This window comes from Triturus cristatus, chromosome 10, assembly GCF_964204655.1.
Source record: "Triturus cristatus chromosome 10, aTriCri1.1, whole genome shotgun sequence".
Classification (NCBI taxonomy): Eukaryota; Metazoa; Chordata; class Amphibia; order Caudata; family Salamandridae; genus Triturus; species Triturus cristatus.
Window position 1 is genome coordinate 3,496,361 of NC_140593.1, and position 19,460 is coordinate 3,515,820.

General features: G+C 46.3%; 1 protein-coding gene across 1 annotated transcript in view; it reads right to left on the reverse strand.

The window, feature by feature from the left end:
• Nucleotides 1-19,460, reverse strand: part of LOC146788701 (fatty acyl-CoA hydrolase precursor, medium chain-like) — a 328,083-nt gene that overhangs the window by 136,615 nt on the left and 172,008 nt on the right. The window contains exons 7-9 of the mRNA XM_085630306.1: nucleotides 18,710-18,814; nucleotides 1,059-1,196; nucleotides 726-806 (exon numbers count right to left, since the gene is read on the reverse strand). Coding sequence (XP_085486432.1) covers nucleotides 726-806; nucleotides 1,059-1,196; nucleotides 18,710-18,814 — 324 coding nt within the window. The remainder of the gene's footprint in view (nucleotides 1-725; nucleotides 807-1,058; nucleotides 1,197-18,709; nucleotides 18,815-19,460) is intronic.

Below are 19,460 nucleotides of genomic sequence, written 5' to 3' on the forward strand. Positions count from 1 at the left end.
TTTGGTCTTGTTTTATTCGGATAAATATTGGTTATTTTTGTAAACTGGTGTGGTGTCCTTTTGTAGTTTTTTCACTGTGTTACTCTGTGTGTATGTACAAATGCTTTACACATTGCCTCTGAGATAACCCTGACTGTTCATGTCCAGCTACCAAGGGTGTGAGCAAGGGTTATCTTGGGTGTGTAATCCCCTTACCCTGGATAGAAAGAAGTATCCCTACTTGGACAGGGTGCACGCCACTGCCAACTCTAAACACCCATTTCCATCAGTAATGTTGCGGGGTGTATAGCATACCTATCGAGACCTGTGAATCTGTGGATCATGCTGGTTCCGAAAATAATCTAGATGACAGATTTCTGGCTCAAGAGGACGGCGTCCTGCGGTGGCGAGACTATCGCTCAACTCATTCGTTGATTATGTTGTGTTAGAGAAATGCTCTCTGCCTGGGTGCTTGGGGCATTTTGAATTTCTCATGATTTGCATCTGTTTTTATATTCCTTTTCATTTATCATGTTTCTTCCATTTTGATGACAGATTAGCTTTTAAAGTTGTTGCTTTTTCTCCCCTTTATACTTTGTGGAACATACGTACCGGTCAAAGATGTGGTGGGAGTCGCCCAGCTCTAGAATGGGAGTCACAGCACAGGAAATGCCCCAGGTTTTAGTTAAACAGACAAACGTGATTGTTGCAAGATGGGTAAATATCTTTGAGAAATAACGACTTACCAGCAATTCCTTAAGGTACGACGTGGCCATCGTAAGTGTTTTATTATCCATCCCATCGCGTAAATCAGGCAAATCAAATAACTGCGGAGAAAAAGGAGCACATGATGAGAGACGGTCAGCAGAAGAAAGAGGCTTCAGCCGTCCTTATCATCTAACATTTATTTGATCCTCAGCGTTAGGAATCAGCCTGTACGACGACCACTAAGGGACGCTGAGTTGAGAGAGCCAGAGACTCATGAGTTCAGGTGTGTCGGAAAAGACCGGAGCCACAGAGAGGTGGTAACATAAGAGATACCTCAACCCAACATGCAGTCAAAGTGCAGAGGAGCTCACCATCGGCATGACCCAGCCGAACTCCTGGTTGTTGACTCCAATCAAATGTGGGACAGCGAGGATTTCCTTCTCTTCCAGGAGCTGCAGTGGAGTCTTTAGGAGGAAATGACCATCAACCACTCCAGGAACAAATGGCAGCTGCAAGAAGGACAAAAGCAGGTGTCAAACCCTCCTGAAGCACAACACAGCGTGTGCCTTGGGATCCTGATCACGCTGGAACCAGACATCATTCACACAACAGCATCGCATGGGGCGCGGCTGTAACCAGGTGCAACAGAATTCAGGTGTCTGTCAAGAGAAGCGCTGGGAGTTGCTTGTGGAAATTGAAAATAAACACATGACATTGCCCATGTGGCGACCTGTAAAGAGGCCTGGGGTTGGTCCTGACAGCAGATGGCTCAGGGGGTTGATTTGGGAGGCAACAGGCAGGTGGAGTAGATGTGACGTTGGAGTAGAGAGGTTCCTGCAGTAATCTGGAGATCTCACAGGTGAGGGATCTTGTATCTTAAGGAAGAGGCCACTGCTACTTGGGAGAGATGCCCTAGGCAGAAGCTAAGAAGACAAACATCTGTGATTGGCTGTGGAGACGCTGTGCCGCAGGGTCATGGGGCTGGAGTGGAGATGGTAGGCTGAGACCTGGAGGGAGAAATGGAGGAATCACTCGGCAGATGGGCAGTGACAGTAGAGAATGGAAACAACAAGGAGTGAGCAAACCAATCACCTGTAAGCCATAAACACTGCAATGATGGTGAGAATGGAGGTGGCGCTCACGTCGTGCCACATCTTGGTTAATAAGAGAAGAGCGGTTCTGCCAAAGCAAGTCTGAGGAACCCCTGGGTCCTTGCCGAGAGGAGACAGGATTGTCAAAGTCCAGAGGTTTGGAATTTGGCAGTAGTCATTTTCAGGTGCTTTACAACTGCCTGATATTGCACAATGGTGTGCTCTGGGTGCAGCCATTGATAGGGTGTGTTCACCCCGTCCTTCATGACCCCAACATCAATTAAAACCCCAATCCCCACAGTGCACAGGGCTTGGGATTTGGTGATATTGTGCTCACAGTACCCATAGTGCACAGGGCTTGGGATTTGGTGATATTGAGCTCACAGCACCCACGGTGCACAGGGCTTGGGATTTGGTGATATTGAGCTCACAGCACCCACGGTGCACAGGGCTTGGGATTTGGTGATATTAAGCTCACAGCACCCACAGTGCACAGGGCTTGGGATTTGGTGATATTGAGCTCACAGCACCCACGGTGCACAGGGCTTGGGATTTGGTGATATTGAGCTCACAGCACCCACGGTGCACAGGGCTTGGGATTTGGTGATATTGAGCTCACAGCACCCACGGTGCACAGGGCTTGGGATTTGGTGATATTGAGCTCACAGCACCCACGGTGCACAGGGCTTGTGATTTGGTGATATTGAGCTCACAGCACCCACGGTGCACAGGGCTTGGGATTTGGTGATATTGAGCTCACAGCACCCACAGTGCACAGGGCTTGGGATTTGGTGATATTGAGCTCACAGCACCCACGGTGCACAGGGCTTGGGATTTGGTGATATTGAGCTCACAGCACCCACGGTGCACGGTCCTCAAAGCTGCCTGAAAGCAATACTTTCGATATTTGAAGGCCAATGCTTGGGCAGCACAACGGTCACCCGAAGGCATCAAGGCGCTAGAGACCAGCCACAACTACCAAGGCAAGTGGAAAAAAGACAAAAACTCCAGCTAGCAGCTAGACTGTGAATAGCCAAGTTGTAAGGGCCTTCCTGAAGGGAAGCAGAAGGGGGACAGATTTGAGAGCAAGTGGAAGAGAATTCCAAAGTCTGCTTGCTGCCACCGAGAATGCCCTGCCCCCCACTTCTTCCTTTTGGTTCTTGGTACAGCCAGCTGCAATTGAAGCGTGGAACGTGTTGGTCTGCTGGAGGAATGCCAATTGAACACAGTCTTCAAGCTTGAAGGGTAGGGAGCATAGAGCGATGTATGAACCAACGCGCTGTTCAAGGGGAGCCAGTGCAGGTGCTGTAGCCCCTGCCTGGCATATTGTCTTCTGGGAATATCCAGAATGAGCCTTGCCAAGACGCTCTGCAGGACCTGGAGTTTGTGCTGCAGGCTCTTCTTAGCAGCCAGGTACAGAGCATCACAGTTATCAAGTCTGGACATTACCAAGGCCAGTGCTACCTAGCTGGTCGTTGGATAAAAGAAAAGATTTTTTTAACATCCTTATGAGCTAGGAGCATGTAGAGATGCGATTCACTTGGATACTGAAGCTAAGTTCAATATCCATCAAGGCACCAAGATTCTTAGCCTTTTCGCTCGGGACAGGACAGCATCCCAGGGATTGGGGCCAACAGATCCTGTTCCACTTGGATGACCCTGGTCCAAATATCATCACTTCGGTTTTATCACCATTAAGTTTCGAAAAGTTAGCAGCCATCCAGTCTGCCACGCTGGTCATGCATCTAGAATTATTTTCTGACAATGAGTAAGGCCTTTTAGGGATAGTAAACATAATCTGTGTATCATCTGCATATGACATCACCACGAGTCCAACAGTATGGATCGCAATTACAAGGTGCGCCACACACAGATTGAAGAGAGCAGGGCTCAGAGACGATCCCAGCGGAACTCCACAGGGTAGAACACAGGAGTCCGAGTGAAAGGATTTTAAATTCACCCTTTGGGATCGCCCTGTCAGAAATGAGGACAGGAACGCCAGTGCTTGATGTGAGATGCCAAGACTCCTGAGTCTGTCCAGCAGCAAGGTAGGAGAGACGTGTCCAATGCTGCTGACAGATCCAGGAGGATTCGCACCACCCCCTGTCCTTCATCCACCGTGCGCCTGATGTGATCAGTGGCTGATATCAAAGCCGTTTCTGTTCCATGATGCCTTTTAAATCCATTTAACCATGATTGATGTTCTGAAGTTTCCATGAGCTGCCTATTAAGATGCAGTTCCAGGATCTTTGCAGGAGCAGGAAGCAAGGAGATGGGGCGGTAGTTTTTACTATCCCTAGGATCAAGATTGGGTTTTTTCATAAGAGGTCTGATAATAGCCTGTTTCCAGATTTGGGGATAAATTCTGGATCAAATGATATTATTCATTGATTTACGGAGGGGTTCTGTTATAGTGCCAGCCGCCATGTGGAGGATTGCAGGTGGACATGCCTCCATCGGAGAGCCCGAGTTCGTTCTCATAAGATATTGTATGAGAAGAGGAGGCGTGAGGTCAGAGGATTTAGAGAGGCCTCTATTATCGCCATCTGACAGCAGAGGGGCCTCTTTGATAGGGCTACGACTACCGGAGGTATGACCGTTGGTCACCCCTGTGGGCACTTGAGGTGGCGTCCTGGCTTGTTATTAGCTATGTCAGGTGTGAGGTCAAGAGCAGAGGGACATTTTGCTTGCAAAATTAGCCACAGCCGTGGAATCTATTTTTGGGGCGTTTTGGAAAGTAATCATACTGCTCCTTCAGTCAGGCCCTTCTACACAGTCCATGCGCCTCAGGGCACTACCGGCAGCTTTGAGCATTTAGCAGCTGGATCTGGACAAAATGCGTGATTATGCCCAGATTCCACCCCCCTTGTTCTCAAATTTGGGTTTGTCCAAACCTTGGTCATGCCTGCTCGCTCTGGATACAGGTTAGGGCTTTCTGCCATTTTCTACACTCTCTCATGTGCCCTAGGAGATTAGAATCCGTGACCAAACACCATACACTGCAGGCTGGGGCACCGGGCATGGCCTACGTCATGTCCTCCACCTAATTCCCTTTGCCAAGGAGCCTGTGATAGATTTTGGGCACCTACGCAAACCACGTTAATAGAAACCCAAAACAAGCCGACTGTACGGATGTCCATTCCACACACCTCAGAATAAGTCAGCAAAATGTACTCAATAGGATTAAAGTGAATTAAAAGATGTGAGTAAAACATGGTTGCTTGTGTGAGAGAAAATGGGGAATGAAAAACAGATTCAATGTAATTAAGTTACTAAGAACCAAGAAATATCTATTGACTGTTTTCTTCCACTCTTAATTATTTAGGATGATGCTCAATTCCTCATTACTGCCTCACAAATGGTAATCTCTTATTGGAATATAGGGAGAGGAGCCAAGTGCCCAGGCATGAGGGAGGCCCTTGATGCACCACTAACTACACAGAAGAAAGCAATGAGCACAAAGTAACCAGGCACTCAGGCCAGGGGCTGTGTCCAGTGTCACAATTTAGGAGTGACAGCTAAGTACAGTACAAACCAAGCCCTACCACGGGAATCCCTATACCCGGAGCACCCGAGAAGCTTAAAAGAAATAATGAAAAACAGGGTCAAAAGCTGGAGCACTCAGCAACTCTTTATTTCACCTTCTCAGTTTATTGTTGCCCAAAATTTAGAATGAATATCTCCTTGGGATTACATATGGTATATTTCAATACACCCTCCTGTTGCAAACTTAAACTGAAGGCCCAAAAACAGATACGATCATGAGGTATAATTCTGCAGTAAGTGAATTTACCTTAGAGGTTGTGGCCCTGGTGCGGGGAGTACAAGGGCAATGGGAATATATTTAAATGTTTTCAATTTTATTTATTAGATGCTTAGTTACTAAAAACCATTGCATAAAATGCACCAATAACATTTTTCATTTAAAATACAATAACAAATCTTTATTAAAGTCTTGTGTATTTGTGTGCTAAATAAATAACATCCCTGAGGGAGTATCAACGTATGACTCTGTAAAATGAAGCAGTGGTTTTCATCAGGACAGAGTCGCTTATATATCGTGATCAGTAATTTAAAAAAGGATCGATCCCTCAGTCTATTCTGTACTGGCGATATGCAGTTGTAAAGTTAACAGTCTAACTTGAGACATACCTTCAAACACGGTGAAAGCATACTGTTTGAGCTGTTGGTTGTTGGCAATGTGGATGTTCCATTGTGTTGAAGCTAATAGAATATGTCAGCCTTCGGTAAGTATAATTCAAAATTATTGTTTTACAATTACTTTAACATCCTGTCTCTTATTGAAGTGATATAGCTACATATAGTTCTTTTAAGTAAAATAAAGTTTTAAAAAACCCATGGGAATTCTAATCATGTTCACAAGCGGGTGCACTTAACTGCAATATCGAGGGGCTACAATTTAACTCAAGGAACCTCTTAGTGTGTCAATAAATATGCTTTGTTATGTACAAAAGACTATATGACCTCCATATCGGTGTGTGCAATCCCAGCTAAGTGTCCATAGACAGCACGGATGGGCAATGTAATCCGCTACCCCTCCATATCACATCTATTGGGCAATTACAACAACATTATTAACTATACTGATGGGCCAGCGACGTTCTAAAGTCACCTCTATCTGGGGTATTTGACACCTGCATCACTTATCTAAATAGACAAATCAGAACAGCTCAATCACAGAGCTGCCAATCACTGCGCGGACACAGTGTGTGGAAACACTGTATGTATGGATACAATGTGTGGATAAACTGTGTGAATACACTGTGTAGCTACACTGTGCTGATACAGTGTGCAGATACACTGGGTAGATACAGTGTGAGAATACAATGTGTGGATACAGTGTATGAATACTCTGTGTGGATACACTGTGTGGCTAGAGTGTGTGGATACAGTGTGTGGATACAGTGTGTGGATACAGAATGTGGATACACTGCATGGATACAGTGTGCAGATACACTGCATGGCTACGTGTGTGGATATAGTGTGGATACAGTGTCTAGATACAGTGTGTGGATATAATGTGTGGATACACTGTATGGATATAGTGTATGGATAAACAGTGTGACTACAGTGTGTGGATACACTGCATGGATACAGTGTGTGGATATCGTGTGTGGATACACTATGTAGATACAGAGTGTGGATACAGTGTGTGGATACACTGTGCAGATACAGTTTGTGGATATACTGTTGGATACAGTATGTGGATACATTGTGTGGGCACAGTGTGTGGATATGGTGTGTGGATACCGTGCATAGATACACTGTATAGATACAGTGTGTCGACGATGCAGTGCATTGATACCCTGTGCAATTACAGTGTGCGGATACAGTGTGTGAATACAATATGTGGATACACTGTGTGGATAGAGCAAATGGATGTACTGCCTTGATAAGTGTGTGGTTAAAATGTGTGGTTAAAATGTGTGAATACACTGCATGAATACAGTGTGTGGATACACTGTGTGGATAGAGTGAGTGGATATACAGCCTTGATAAGTGTGTGGTTAAAGTGTGTGGTTACAATGTGTGGATAAACTGCATGAATACAGTGTGTGGATACAGTGTGTGGATAGATGGAGTGGATATACTGCCTTGATAAGTGTGTGGTTAAAGTGTGTAGTTACAATGTGTGGATACACTGCGTGAATACAGTGTGTGGATACACTGTGTGGATACAGTGGGTGGATTTACTGCTTTGATCAGTGTGTGGTTAAAGTGTGTGGTTACAATGTGTGGATACACTGCATGAATACAGTGTGTGGATACACAGTGTGCATACACACGGCGTAGTGGGCAAAAGAACGATGGATTTAACCCAGATCTCTTGACTGGGGGAGAATGTCTGCATTGTCAGCATTCCGTCCATCATTTGTTTGTTTTAATGCTTTTCGCCCTAAGTGGGATGGGTATTCCCAGACGTGGGACCCGTGCTCACTACGCCACTGGAGTCAAGCTATCCTGGCTGATGACGGCTGATAGCCAGAAACCGGTCCTAGGATGCTTGATTCCGGTCCAGGGAAGACATGGCTTGGCAGTTCGGGCTGGACTGTTCCCATGAGGCACAGGGTCAAGACTGATTTGCATATGGCCATGTCTGAACTGGGGTGGCGTAGTGGGCAAAAGAACGATGGATTTAACCCAGATCTCTTGACTGGGGGAGAATGTCTGCATTGTCAGCATTCCGTCCATCATTTGTTTGTTTTAATGCTTTTCGCCCTAAGTGGGATGGGTATTCCCAGACGTGGGACCCGTGCTCACTACGCCACTGGAGTCAAGCTATCCTGGCTGATGACGGCTGATAGCCAGAAACCGGTCCTAGGATGCTTGATTCCGGTCCAGGGAAGACATGGCTTGGCAGTTCGGGCTGGACTGTTCCCATGAGGCACAGGGTCAAGACTGATTTGCATATGGCCATGTCTGAACTGGGGTGGCGTAGTGGGCAAAAGAACGATGGATTTAACCCAGATCTCTTGACTGGGGGAGAATGTCTGCATTGTCAGCATTCCGTCCATCATTTGTTTGTTTTAATGCTTTTTGCCCTAAGTGGGATGGGTATTCCCAGACGTGGGACCCGTGCTCACTACGCCACTGGAGTCAAGCTATCCTGGCTGATGACGGCTGATAGCCAGAAACCGGTCCTAGGATGCTTGATTCCGGTCCAGGGAAGACATGGCTTGGCAGTTCGGGCTGGACTGTTCCTATGAGGCACAGGGTCAAGACTGATTTGCATATGGCCATGTCTGAACTGGGGTGGCGTAGTGGGCAAAAGAACGATGGATTTAACCCAGATCTCTTGACTGGGGGAGAATGTCTGCATTGTCAGCATTCCGTCCATCATTTGTTTGTTTTAATGCTCATCACAATCCACCAGCAGGCGGAATGAAGGGCAAGATTCACTTGTGCCTTCGTGCTCAGAACTATCTCCCACTTATTCCCAGGAGAGAACACTACAACGCCAAACAACAGGCAGCCATCGTTCATGCGTAGCTTAACTGGTCTCTGAGGATTTCCATACAAGTATGGTATGATTTTTTTCTGAGCTTATATTCTTATTAATAAGTAATATTGGAATGTTGGCCACTCCATTGAAAACAATGGAGTACCCTGGGATGCTGATGGGCGGTCGAAGCCCGATGCTCCAGCATTCCAATGTTTGCTCACAGCTGTTGTTGTAAACAAAAGGCCTCAGGAGCCGAGAGGATTTCAACCCCCTCGGGCTCCATGCGGCCTTTGTTTTACAAAATAGAACTTTCGGCCCTCTAGGGACATAATGTTCTAATAGCCTTAGAGCCCTCTGTAGCAGGCCCTACCAGGCATGAAAGGCCTCCTCCCTTGTTAAAGGCCTTCGGCTTAATGCTGGAGTGGGCCTTTGGAATGGAATGGAAAGAGGATTTGTATAGCGCGATGGCTACCCAGGGGCGTCCCAGCGCTGTGAAAAGATTGGGTTGAGCCGGAGGGGCTGGAGTGAGTGGAGCTGAGTGAAGATTTAGACCGAAGTTTTGCTGAAAAGCCAAGTTTTAAGAAGTTTTTGGAAGGTAGATAGATTGGATTCTGATCTAATTGGGAGGGAGAGAGAATTCCAAATCTTGGCTAGATTGTAAGAAAGCGAACGGCCTCCACATCTGGCTTTTCTGATGCGTGGTACTGAGGCGAGGTGGGAGGTCGCGGATCTGAGGGAGCGAGAAGGCTGATAGGCTTTCACCAGGGGGGAGTTGATGGGGGGGCCAGTTCCCCAGTAGCAGCGATGTGCCATGCACATGCTCTTGAATTCAATTCTGGATCTCACCGGGAGCCAGTGGAGGTTCCTTAATCTGGCTTTGACTTAGGTTCGGCGAGGGATGTCCAGAAGAATTCTTGCCGCACCATTTTGAATAACTTGGAGTTTGTTAAGTGTAGACTGTGGGGCCCCAAGATATAGGGCGTTTCCACAGTCCAGGCGGGAGAGGATTAGTCCTTGCACCATAATCCGTCTTGAATGGAACGGGAGGAGAGAGAGAATCTTGCGAAGTAGTCTCATCAGCCCGAAGCAGGTGGCAGGAAGCTTGGTAGCTTGATGGTTGAAGGTGAGAGTTTGGTCAAGCCAGATACCAAGACTCTTGATTTGCTCCTTGGGTTTCGGGGGACGTCCTAAACAGAGGGGCCAGATGGAGTCAATGGATTTCATGATGCTATTTCCAAGGAGCATTACCTCTGTTTTGTCCCCGTTAAGTTTTAAACAGGAGCCTGACATCCAAGCGGCGACAGCTTCCAAGCATTTGTGTAAGCTGTGGTGGGAGTTGAGGGGGGGGTCCAGTGCTACCACTAGCTGCGTGTCGTCCGCATAGGTGACAATTTTCACACCGAAGGGGCGGACAACATCAGCTAGAGGACTGAGGTATATATTAAAAAGGGTAGGGCTCAGGGAGGAGCCCTGAGGCACTCCGCAATTGAGAGGTTTACTGGAAGAGATGAAATCCTTCTCAAATACTTGGAAGGATCTGTCCGTGAGAAAGGACCTCATCCAAGTGAGTGCTGTGCCTGACACTCCTATTTTATCGAGGCGATGGAGTAGAGTATTATGATTAACAGTGTCGAAGGCGGCACTTAGGTCGAGTAAGACGATGGCCGTGGACCCGCCACCGCCCAGGATCCTTCTTGCCTCCTCCGTCACTGCAATCAGTGCAGTCTCTGTTCCATGACGGGGCCTGAATCCGGTCTGGGAGGGGTCCAGTATGTTACTGGCTTCCAGGAAGTCAGTAAGAACAAAGTTAACATGCTTCTCGAGGAGTTTGCTGAGCCATGGTAGGAGGGAGATGGGTCGATAGTTAGCAGGGTTAGATTGATCAAGGCTGGGTTTTTTCAATAAAGCTTTGACCATTGCTCTTTTCCATGGGGGTGGGACAATACCCGTATGGAGGGAGGAATTGAGCAAGTCTTGGATGGTAGGTGAGATCTGGTGAATTATCTGGGTGAGAACCCTGGGGGGAGCTGGGTCGATGGGTGATCCAGATTTAACCTGTTCCGTGAGTTTTTCTAGGTTAGTAAGGTCTAATGGAGGAAAGCTATTGAGAACATGAGGAGGGACTGTTGTGAAGCCTATGTTGGCAGAATCTGTGGGCGAAGTGACGGGATGGGAAAAAGAGGAATTGATGATTTCTATTTTCTGGTGAAAAAACTCAGCTATTTCCTCACAGTGGGACTGAGTGTTGTTCTGATCCTTTAGGGCCTCGGGAAGTTGCAAGAGGGATTTGGCTATCCGATAGATCTCCTCAGGTTTGGACGCTGCCTTCTCAATCTTATGTTCATAATATTTGGCCGGAGCTAGTTGAATGTCCGCTTTGTAGTTTTTAATAGCTGTTCTATAGCCCTTTTTGTCTGCTGGGAGGTAATCGAGGCACCATTTCCTCTCTGGTTGTTTACAGACACGTTTGGCCTCTTGTAGATCAGTCGTATACCATGGGGCTGTTGGATTGCCCCGCTTGGGATGGGTGCTTTTTAGTGGTAGTACTAGATCTAGGGAGCTGGTGATCCATCTGTTATAATTCTCGTTGCCTTTAAGGGCCGCGAGAGCCCGCCACGCCGAGCTCTGGGGCTATAATAATGAACAATGATTTTTACGATGAATCCAGTGCACAAATGCTAAATTAACATTTTTACAGTTGAAACAAGTTTAAAATGATATATAGAAGTCTGTTTATTAATAAAATGTTGTTGTGCCACACTTCTATAAAAAGGCCGTATGGGATCACATGGGCGCGTTGCTGCTTTTGCCACTCACTCCTGTTCTCCGACCTCCTGTCTTGTGCCCCTGTGCATCCCCTCTCGTCACAAGCTCTGCAGAAGTGAAGACATGCTGATGTCATTCTGTGTCCCGTGTGCATGTGCTTAAATGAACTTCCTAGTGTTCCTAACTGTAGCATTTTTCCAAGGCCTCCCCGCTGTGGTCCAGGGGCTGGTACTTCTGCTATTCAAGGCTTTGAAGCTTCATTGTTGAAACGTCTCATGGTATTTTGGACATGTCGCGGCGACAACAACACAAGAGATGCGGATGCTCTCTTCAGAATGGGTTGTATTTAAAAGTGACCTTTAGGTCTCTGATTTGCTAAACGAGTTGTTACTTGTGATCAATGATTCACAATGATTCTGTTCCTTCTCTAATTTGTTTTGCAAGAACTGTGTAAAAGAACACTTTGGTGGAGCAGGAAGACTTTCCTGTTCTACTGGGGATGATGCTCAATTTCTTTATGATTTTGCTGCTCATTTGAGATTTAGATTATTTCATCTCTTAATTTGAGATTATTTCTGATTCTCGCTACTTTGAATAATTAGAGATTATTTTGGATTTTGACTACTCTTTATAATTTGAGATTATTTCTGATTTTGACTACTCGGTATGATTTGAGATTATTTATGATTTTGACTACTCGGTATAATTTGAAATTATTTCTGATTCTGGCTACTCTGTATGATTTGAGATTATTTATGATTTTGACTACTCGGTATAATTTGAGATTATTTCTGATTCTGACTACTTTGTATAATTTGAGATTGTTTCGGATTTGACTACTCTGTGTAATTTGAGATTATTTTGGATTTTGACTACTCTGTATAATTTGAGATTATTTTGGATTTTGACTAATCTGTATGATTTGAGATTATTTATGATTTTGACTACTCAATATAATTACAGATTATGTGGGATTTTGACTTCTCTGTATAATTGCATTTTTGAGTGGTACCAATAATTTATGATTATTACTCTGCTAACCTGGTATCGGAGAAGGTGCATTTTAACGCAAGATCAACCCGAGGGAGATCTGTCTAAAGAACATTTTAAGGTGATCAGAGTTTTGGGGTGTCGTGAATATTGGGGCATGGTTCTGCTTTCATACAAGTAAACCAATTATGCCAGTTTAGGGCGACAAAGCAACTTTAATGCCTCGCCCTGATCAGATCCTTTGAGTTCCTTCCCACTTCATAAGCCGACTGACGTGTCGGTTTCAAACAATCTGGATGCTACCATCGCTAAATTTCATGATTGTTTGAGAGCACTCAGGAAATGGATGGGTAAACATTGCCTTAAACTTAACTTGGAAAAAACCAAGGTCATTCTTTTTGGCAATAAACCTCATTTTTGGAACCCAGCCTGTTGGCCTAAAGAGTTAGGAACTCTCCCCACCCAGGCCCAAAAAGCAAAAAAACTAGACGTAATCATTGATGACAAACTGGACTTTAACAAGCATATTTTCTCTGTGTCTCGCCCAGTTTCAACATTTTGCGAATCACTAAGAAGATTTTCTCTTTCATCCCTTTGACCTGCAGTTATTTCTTTATTAGTTCTTTCAAAACTGGACTACTGTAATGGACGGTACGTCAAGCTCCTGAAGCAGTACAAAAGGAAACTATAGAGCGTCCAAAATTCTGCGGCAAGACTTGTCCTTGACTTGCCCAAATCTTATCCTATTTCAGCTTCCATTAAAGAGCTCCAGTGGCTCTCGGTCGATACTCGCATTAAGTTCAAGGCGCTCTGCCCGGCCTATAAGGCCTTACACAGCTCGGGGCCAGCTACCTTGGACACTCCTTCTCCTGGAACATTCCCAATCAAGATCTACAATCAAAAAGAATATTGACGATCTCTCGCCCCAAATTTAAGAGAGTTAAATGGCGGAGCAGCTGTTTCTCTTCTGAAACCCCGGCACTCTGGAAAACTCTGCCTATACATATCAAAGCAGATCCCAACTCTTTGAACTTTTAGGAAACTGTTAAAAACCTGGCTTTTTAATGTCTTGCTGTTTTTTCTCTTTCCTGTTACTGCCTCACTGCAATACCCAATATAGGGGCATATCAACAACAACCGGCGATAATTATCGCTAAGCGCACTTAGCGCTAGGATAATTATCGCTGGCTAGCGTGGATTTTTATCGCTGAGATAGCGTGCTATTAGCAACGCTTATCTAAAAAGTGATAAAAATCCTAGCGCTAACTGCCTATCGTGAGATTATTGCTGAAAACCCAGCAATAATATCACGAAATGTGGCGTTAGCTTGTTGATAGGGACTCACAAACTTAGCCATGATATCCACCTTCCATAGGCTATCATGGCTACGTCTGTCCTGAAGCAGGCGTAAGGAAAGTAGTGATAACAGGGGTTATTGCTACTTTTCCTGACGCTATGCTTCATAGCGTGGGGCTTGATGATAGGAGAAATGTCGCTTAGCGACATTTCTCCTGTCATGTTAGGTCAGGAACGCCCACTTTGCATCTCATTAGAGATGCAAAGCTGGGCGTTAGGAATCCCTGAGCTAAAGCAAGGTTTCAAGTGTTAGGGTGACCTTGCTAATAAGGCGATAAAATTATCGCCGCTTTTCGGCCGAAGACGGCCACAAAAGCGGCGATAATTTTCAATTGCCTCGTTGCTGATATGCCCCATAGTGCCAAGACACATATGGGTATTTGCGCACTCTACAAGTTCATTAACATAACATAACATTAATGTAGCTCAACAAATCTCATCTCATGCTGCCCTCCAAAACATAAACCTAATTTCTGATATCTCTACAAATATTCAATACATAGATCAGATAAAGAGGTCACATAGAGTTGAACAGCCATGTACAATGTTTTCTCCGTATTATAGTGACAATGCAGCGGCGCTTCCTGATTCACAGACATCATTAAGTCCCAATGCTATGTTACCTAGCAGCAACCTCCCCCTAAGAGCCCTTGACTGCTCGGTCCGAGCTGCCGCTGAGAGTCAAGTGCTGAAGGGGTCGTACGTGGCCCAGTTACCCAGGACCCATAGTAGGTTGGGCCCGGGACACTAGGAGTGGGGCCCAGTAGCTCCTGCTCCCCATGACTCTCTGAAAAGAGTTCTGACACTGCTCTTTCAGGGGCGTAACACAGGCCCCTGCGGTGCGGTGGGCCCCAAGCTCCCGGGGGCCCCCTCGGCACTGCACTCTGGCCAGAGAGCTCCTGATTGAGCCTGGAGGGGGCCCCTCTTCGTACCGTGCAGGGAGGCCCCCTCAATTATGCCAGTGTTCTCTTTATGTATCCACCCAAAACTGCTAGTGCCCGGTATACAGGATTACTCTTGCTGTGTGCAAGATATTTTTGCTAAAAAGCTCTGTTGCTGACAGATCAATAATATAGGAGTAGTAGTCTCTGAGTTTCTGACATTGTTCACTTTGCTTGTGTGTGTCTGATAGTCATGGTTCCACTTTGTGTGACAATGATCTTATGTGTATGGTGTGTTGGTGGTGTTTTTTATCCTACATTAATTGATGCTTGTTTTTGCATCTGTTGTAGTCTGTGGTGATGCTATCCCTAAATGTGTGTATGTGTGTATATGCGTGGGTGCCTATATATGTGTGTGTCTTTGGGTGTTACCGTTGTGCTTGTCTATCACTGTGGTATTATTCACCGGGCGTGTGTGTCTGTGAGTAACGTGTACTCTATGTTTATGTGTATGTGGCCATTAGGAGGAAGGAGTTGCGAGTGATTGTACGCTGCTCTTTCTTTTCCCGCACTTTACCTGCTGGAATTTTTAAAGCATTCTCAATTGTTTTTAAAACAGTGTTTGTCAAATTGATTTTAATATTGAATAAAATTAAATGTAAGACCGCATTGCTGCACTCACCAAGCATCTCCTGTGAAACCCGTGTCGACAACTTAGGCCGCCATTTTGGGCAGGACACGCTCTAGTTGTTTGGGGCACTTCACGCAAAAATGCGTGCTGCCGGATGAACCACTGGTGTGCCAAAAGCGTGCCAAAGGCAAGCCTGTCTGCACCCGTCAGCGTCACGGAAGCAGCCAGCGACAGCCACACTGCCCGTTTCCTGTTGGAGACGCCAGTTTGCCGCTTGTCTTACAGTCGTGCTGAACTGTTAGCAATAGGTCTACACCGTGGTAAGTGTGGGAGACATTGGATGGTTCTAGAGAACCTTAATAGGAGTTGCAAAAATTGGTAATGTTAGTTTTTGCACCGAACCGGCAGCTTGTGTCTCTCCTGCTCTCTCCCCTATAGCCACCTCGAAAGGGCACTACATTCGGGCCGCCTAAATCAATACCCGCTTATTAGTAAAACACGCCCTGGATATTTTTTAGCTCCTCTCGGATGAGCCGCTCAATTTATTATTTATAACCGAGGCGTGGCTCAATGAGTTTTCTACCCCAGTAATTGAATCAGCTATCCCGGTCCATAGCTTTTTAACTCCCGGCGCAGAGCGCATTGCCCTCCCTGCCTCTGATATATGGTGTGAGAAGCTGTCTTGTTTCTTTATAGATAACATCCAGATGATCCAGGATTACTTTGGGATGAGTACCCTCGGGCAGATGGGGTCTCCCATTCAGAATACCCCAGTCTCTGATTCATCTTTCTCTTATCTGAGGGGATTTTCTGACATCGCCCCGCATGATTCACTGTCCATTCTTAAATCATTGAAATCGGGTTCTCCAGCCAACCCTTGTCTGGCTAGGCTGCTAGCGGCAGCCGCTAAGGTGGTCAATTCTGAGGTTAACACTATCATTAATATGTCGCTTCAGACTGCCACAGTCCCACTGGAGAGGAAACAGCCCAAACTGCTACTGCTATTAAAAAAGCCTTCTATAGACCTCTCTACGCTAGCTGGCTACCGACCTATTTCTTTTCTCCCGGCTTTGGCAAAAGTGTGTGAGAAAGCGGTTTATAATCAGCTTGCCAACTTTGTTGAAACGTCTGGGGCTCTCCACCCAGCCCAATCGGGATTCAGGGCCTCTCATAGCACAGAGACAGCCCTTGTTGAGATGTCGGAGGCTATAAGAGAATGTTTGGATGCAGGCGGCAGAGCGGCCCTGATCTTATTGGATCTCTCTGACACCTTTGATACGGTGCCCCTTTGCCAATTACTTGCTCGTCTTTCAAGCATTGGCGTATCGGGTCTGGCTTTGGATTGGCTCAAATCATTTCTAGAGGATAGAACGCAGCAAGTATGGTTGTCTCCATTCTCCTCGACCCCAAGAAAGGTGACCACGGGAGTTCCGCAGGGCTCCACTCTGACTCCCCTTCTTTTTAACCTATATGTTACTCCCCTGATCTATCTAGCAGAGGAGGTGGGAGCTAAGATCATAGCTTACGCAGATGATACACAGCTCCTCTTCACATGGAAGGAAAACGACTTGTCCCCCGGATCGAGCTAAAAATTGTCTTTCAGCCGTCTTTAAATGGCTTGCACTGGCTCAGCTTAAGTGCAATGAGGACAAGTCTGAGGTACTTCTGTATGGGTCTTTCCCCCCACAATTTAGGGAGGCTCTTTGGCCCACAGAGTACCCTATGCCTAATTCTGCTTGCAATCCTATTAAGAATCTGGAGGTCTGGTTTGATGAGGAACTGGTTTTCCATGCAGATAAAAAAACATGCCGGAGTGTGCTTTGGTACATTGAAATCGCTCAGGAGGTTCCATCCACTGCTATCCAGGCCAGCCAAGGAAATGGTGACTCGTGCCCTTATTCTGTCATGTATTGACTATGCCAACGCACTGTATATTGGCTTGCTGGGATACCAGCTGAAAGAATAGCAAACTATACAAAATGTCGCAGTTAGAGCTCTGCTCGGCATCTCAGGAAGATTGAGTGTAAAACAACAGCTACGGGACCTACAATGGCTTCCTGTGGCTCAACGTGTCCAGTTTAAAGCCCTCATTCTTGCACATGGAGGTCTCCGTGGATCTGGGCCGCCCTATCTTAGGAGATGCTTTGGTTTTTATGTCCCCCGAAGACAATTGCGTTCAGCCGCGAAGCTTCTAGCTGTGATACCCCACTTTTGCCTCACTCGAATGGGGGGCAGTTCTTTTTTCTTTTAAGGCAGCTGAACCCTGGAATTCCCTGCCTTATGAACTGCGTAATACTCAAGACCCCAGGCTGTTTAAGGAGCAGCTAAAGACTCTGCTCTTTAATTAATCCACAGCTCCTCTCAGCTCCGTTGTGTTGGCAGTTGGCTTCCGCGCTGAGTATCCGTGCGCGATATAAGTGTTAATAACATAACATAACATCTGTGAGTGTGTCCATGCATGTGCACCTGTGTATGCATGTATGCATGTATCTGTGAGTTACACTTTTGCATTTCTCAATGTATGTGGGATCATTCATCCTGTGTGTGTGTGTTTCTGCATATGATTGTGATCACCTTGCTTTTTGCTCTGCCTGTGTACGTGTGACTGTCTTTTTCATGCAAATAATAGCTCTTCGTTCTGGCTCTTTGGGGACCTGGGTTCTTAAATGTCTCATTCATTAGATGACATTAGATGACAGAGCTGCAAGAGGAGGTGTCTGAGTCCTGCCATCAGTGAAAGTTCATAGAGTGGTCTCTTGGAAGCTTGTGGGGGTCACAGATGTCACACAGGGCACTTCTCTGGTTGTCTAGAACTACAAGATCCTCGTTGTAAGTAAAACAATGTCGCGAGACAATGTGGGAGGCAGTTCTAAGGCGCGGGCGCCCGTCGGCAGTTTCCTGCCTCGTCATGAATATATCAGAAAAGCAGATCAGGCAGTCGCTGAGGCAGCAGGAGAAGGGCCTGGAGTAAGGAGTCCCTCCTGCTCTCCACTGGCGAGGACCCTGCTCAGTGGCAGCTCCAGCCAAGGGTTAAAAGAAAGAGCAGAATGGCAAAGCATGGCTTTGAAGAAGAGTCATGTATGTGACATGGCGTAGGCAGAAGACAAGTCTGCTGCACCTTATACAAGCTGTCCCGAGAAGAAGAGCAAGGGTGCCCTAAGCAGGACAGAGGCATGTATCCGCTCTGTGGAATGTATGTGAGATGTTTGATGTGTGTGTGAGTTGGAGCTTCCACGAATGAATGAAGTGCTGTATCTGACCACTGCCACCTCCAGCTGCAGAGCCCTGTAGGGCATTCCCACCGAGCACCCTAGGCCCCCCCATCTTGTCCGGCATCATCTACCTGGGTTACTGCAGGGGTCAGGAAATCAGCCACGGCTTTCGCTCTCAGGCACGCCACCATCACGGAGGAGTCGGTGATCTCACAGCCAGATATATTTGCGATCGTCTAGTAAAAAAAGAGCGACAACATGGAATTATAGCGTTCTCTGGTCTTCTCCTTATAGGCAACCTATGGACAAGCCCTCTGACCAGCTATCCCAGTATCCTGCTTTCTAGGGCTGTGCCTGACATACTCTGAATCACCCCCTGTTGTAACTTCTTCTTGGTTGAAGGGATGCCCCCAGACAGGCAGATCCTACCCCTCCTGTCAGGGTGGGTGATTAGACTCACTGTATAACCTGTGCCCCTCCTTGTGTAGCTTGGCACTGAGCAGTCAGGATTATCTCAGTGGCAATATGTAACGCATTGGCACAGCACTCACTCACAATAAACACATTGAGCGTCACAAAAGAGACTTCACTTAAGATATATGAAAGAACGCTTAAATTCAACACACTTATTCAATCATTATAACATGAACATTACATACTTTTGGGCATAAAACACATTTGGAAATATTACTAGCAGTACTAGGCCCACTCGTATTGATATGATATCAATAGTAGGCACACTGTGGACAATTCCTAATCTACCCCCTCACCCACAGAGAGAGAGCCTCCTTATGCAGGTGGGACACGCTGTCTACACCAGGCCTACCATAGCAATTCAGATCATACAATCCCACACAGTTATAGGGTACACCCCGAGTCACA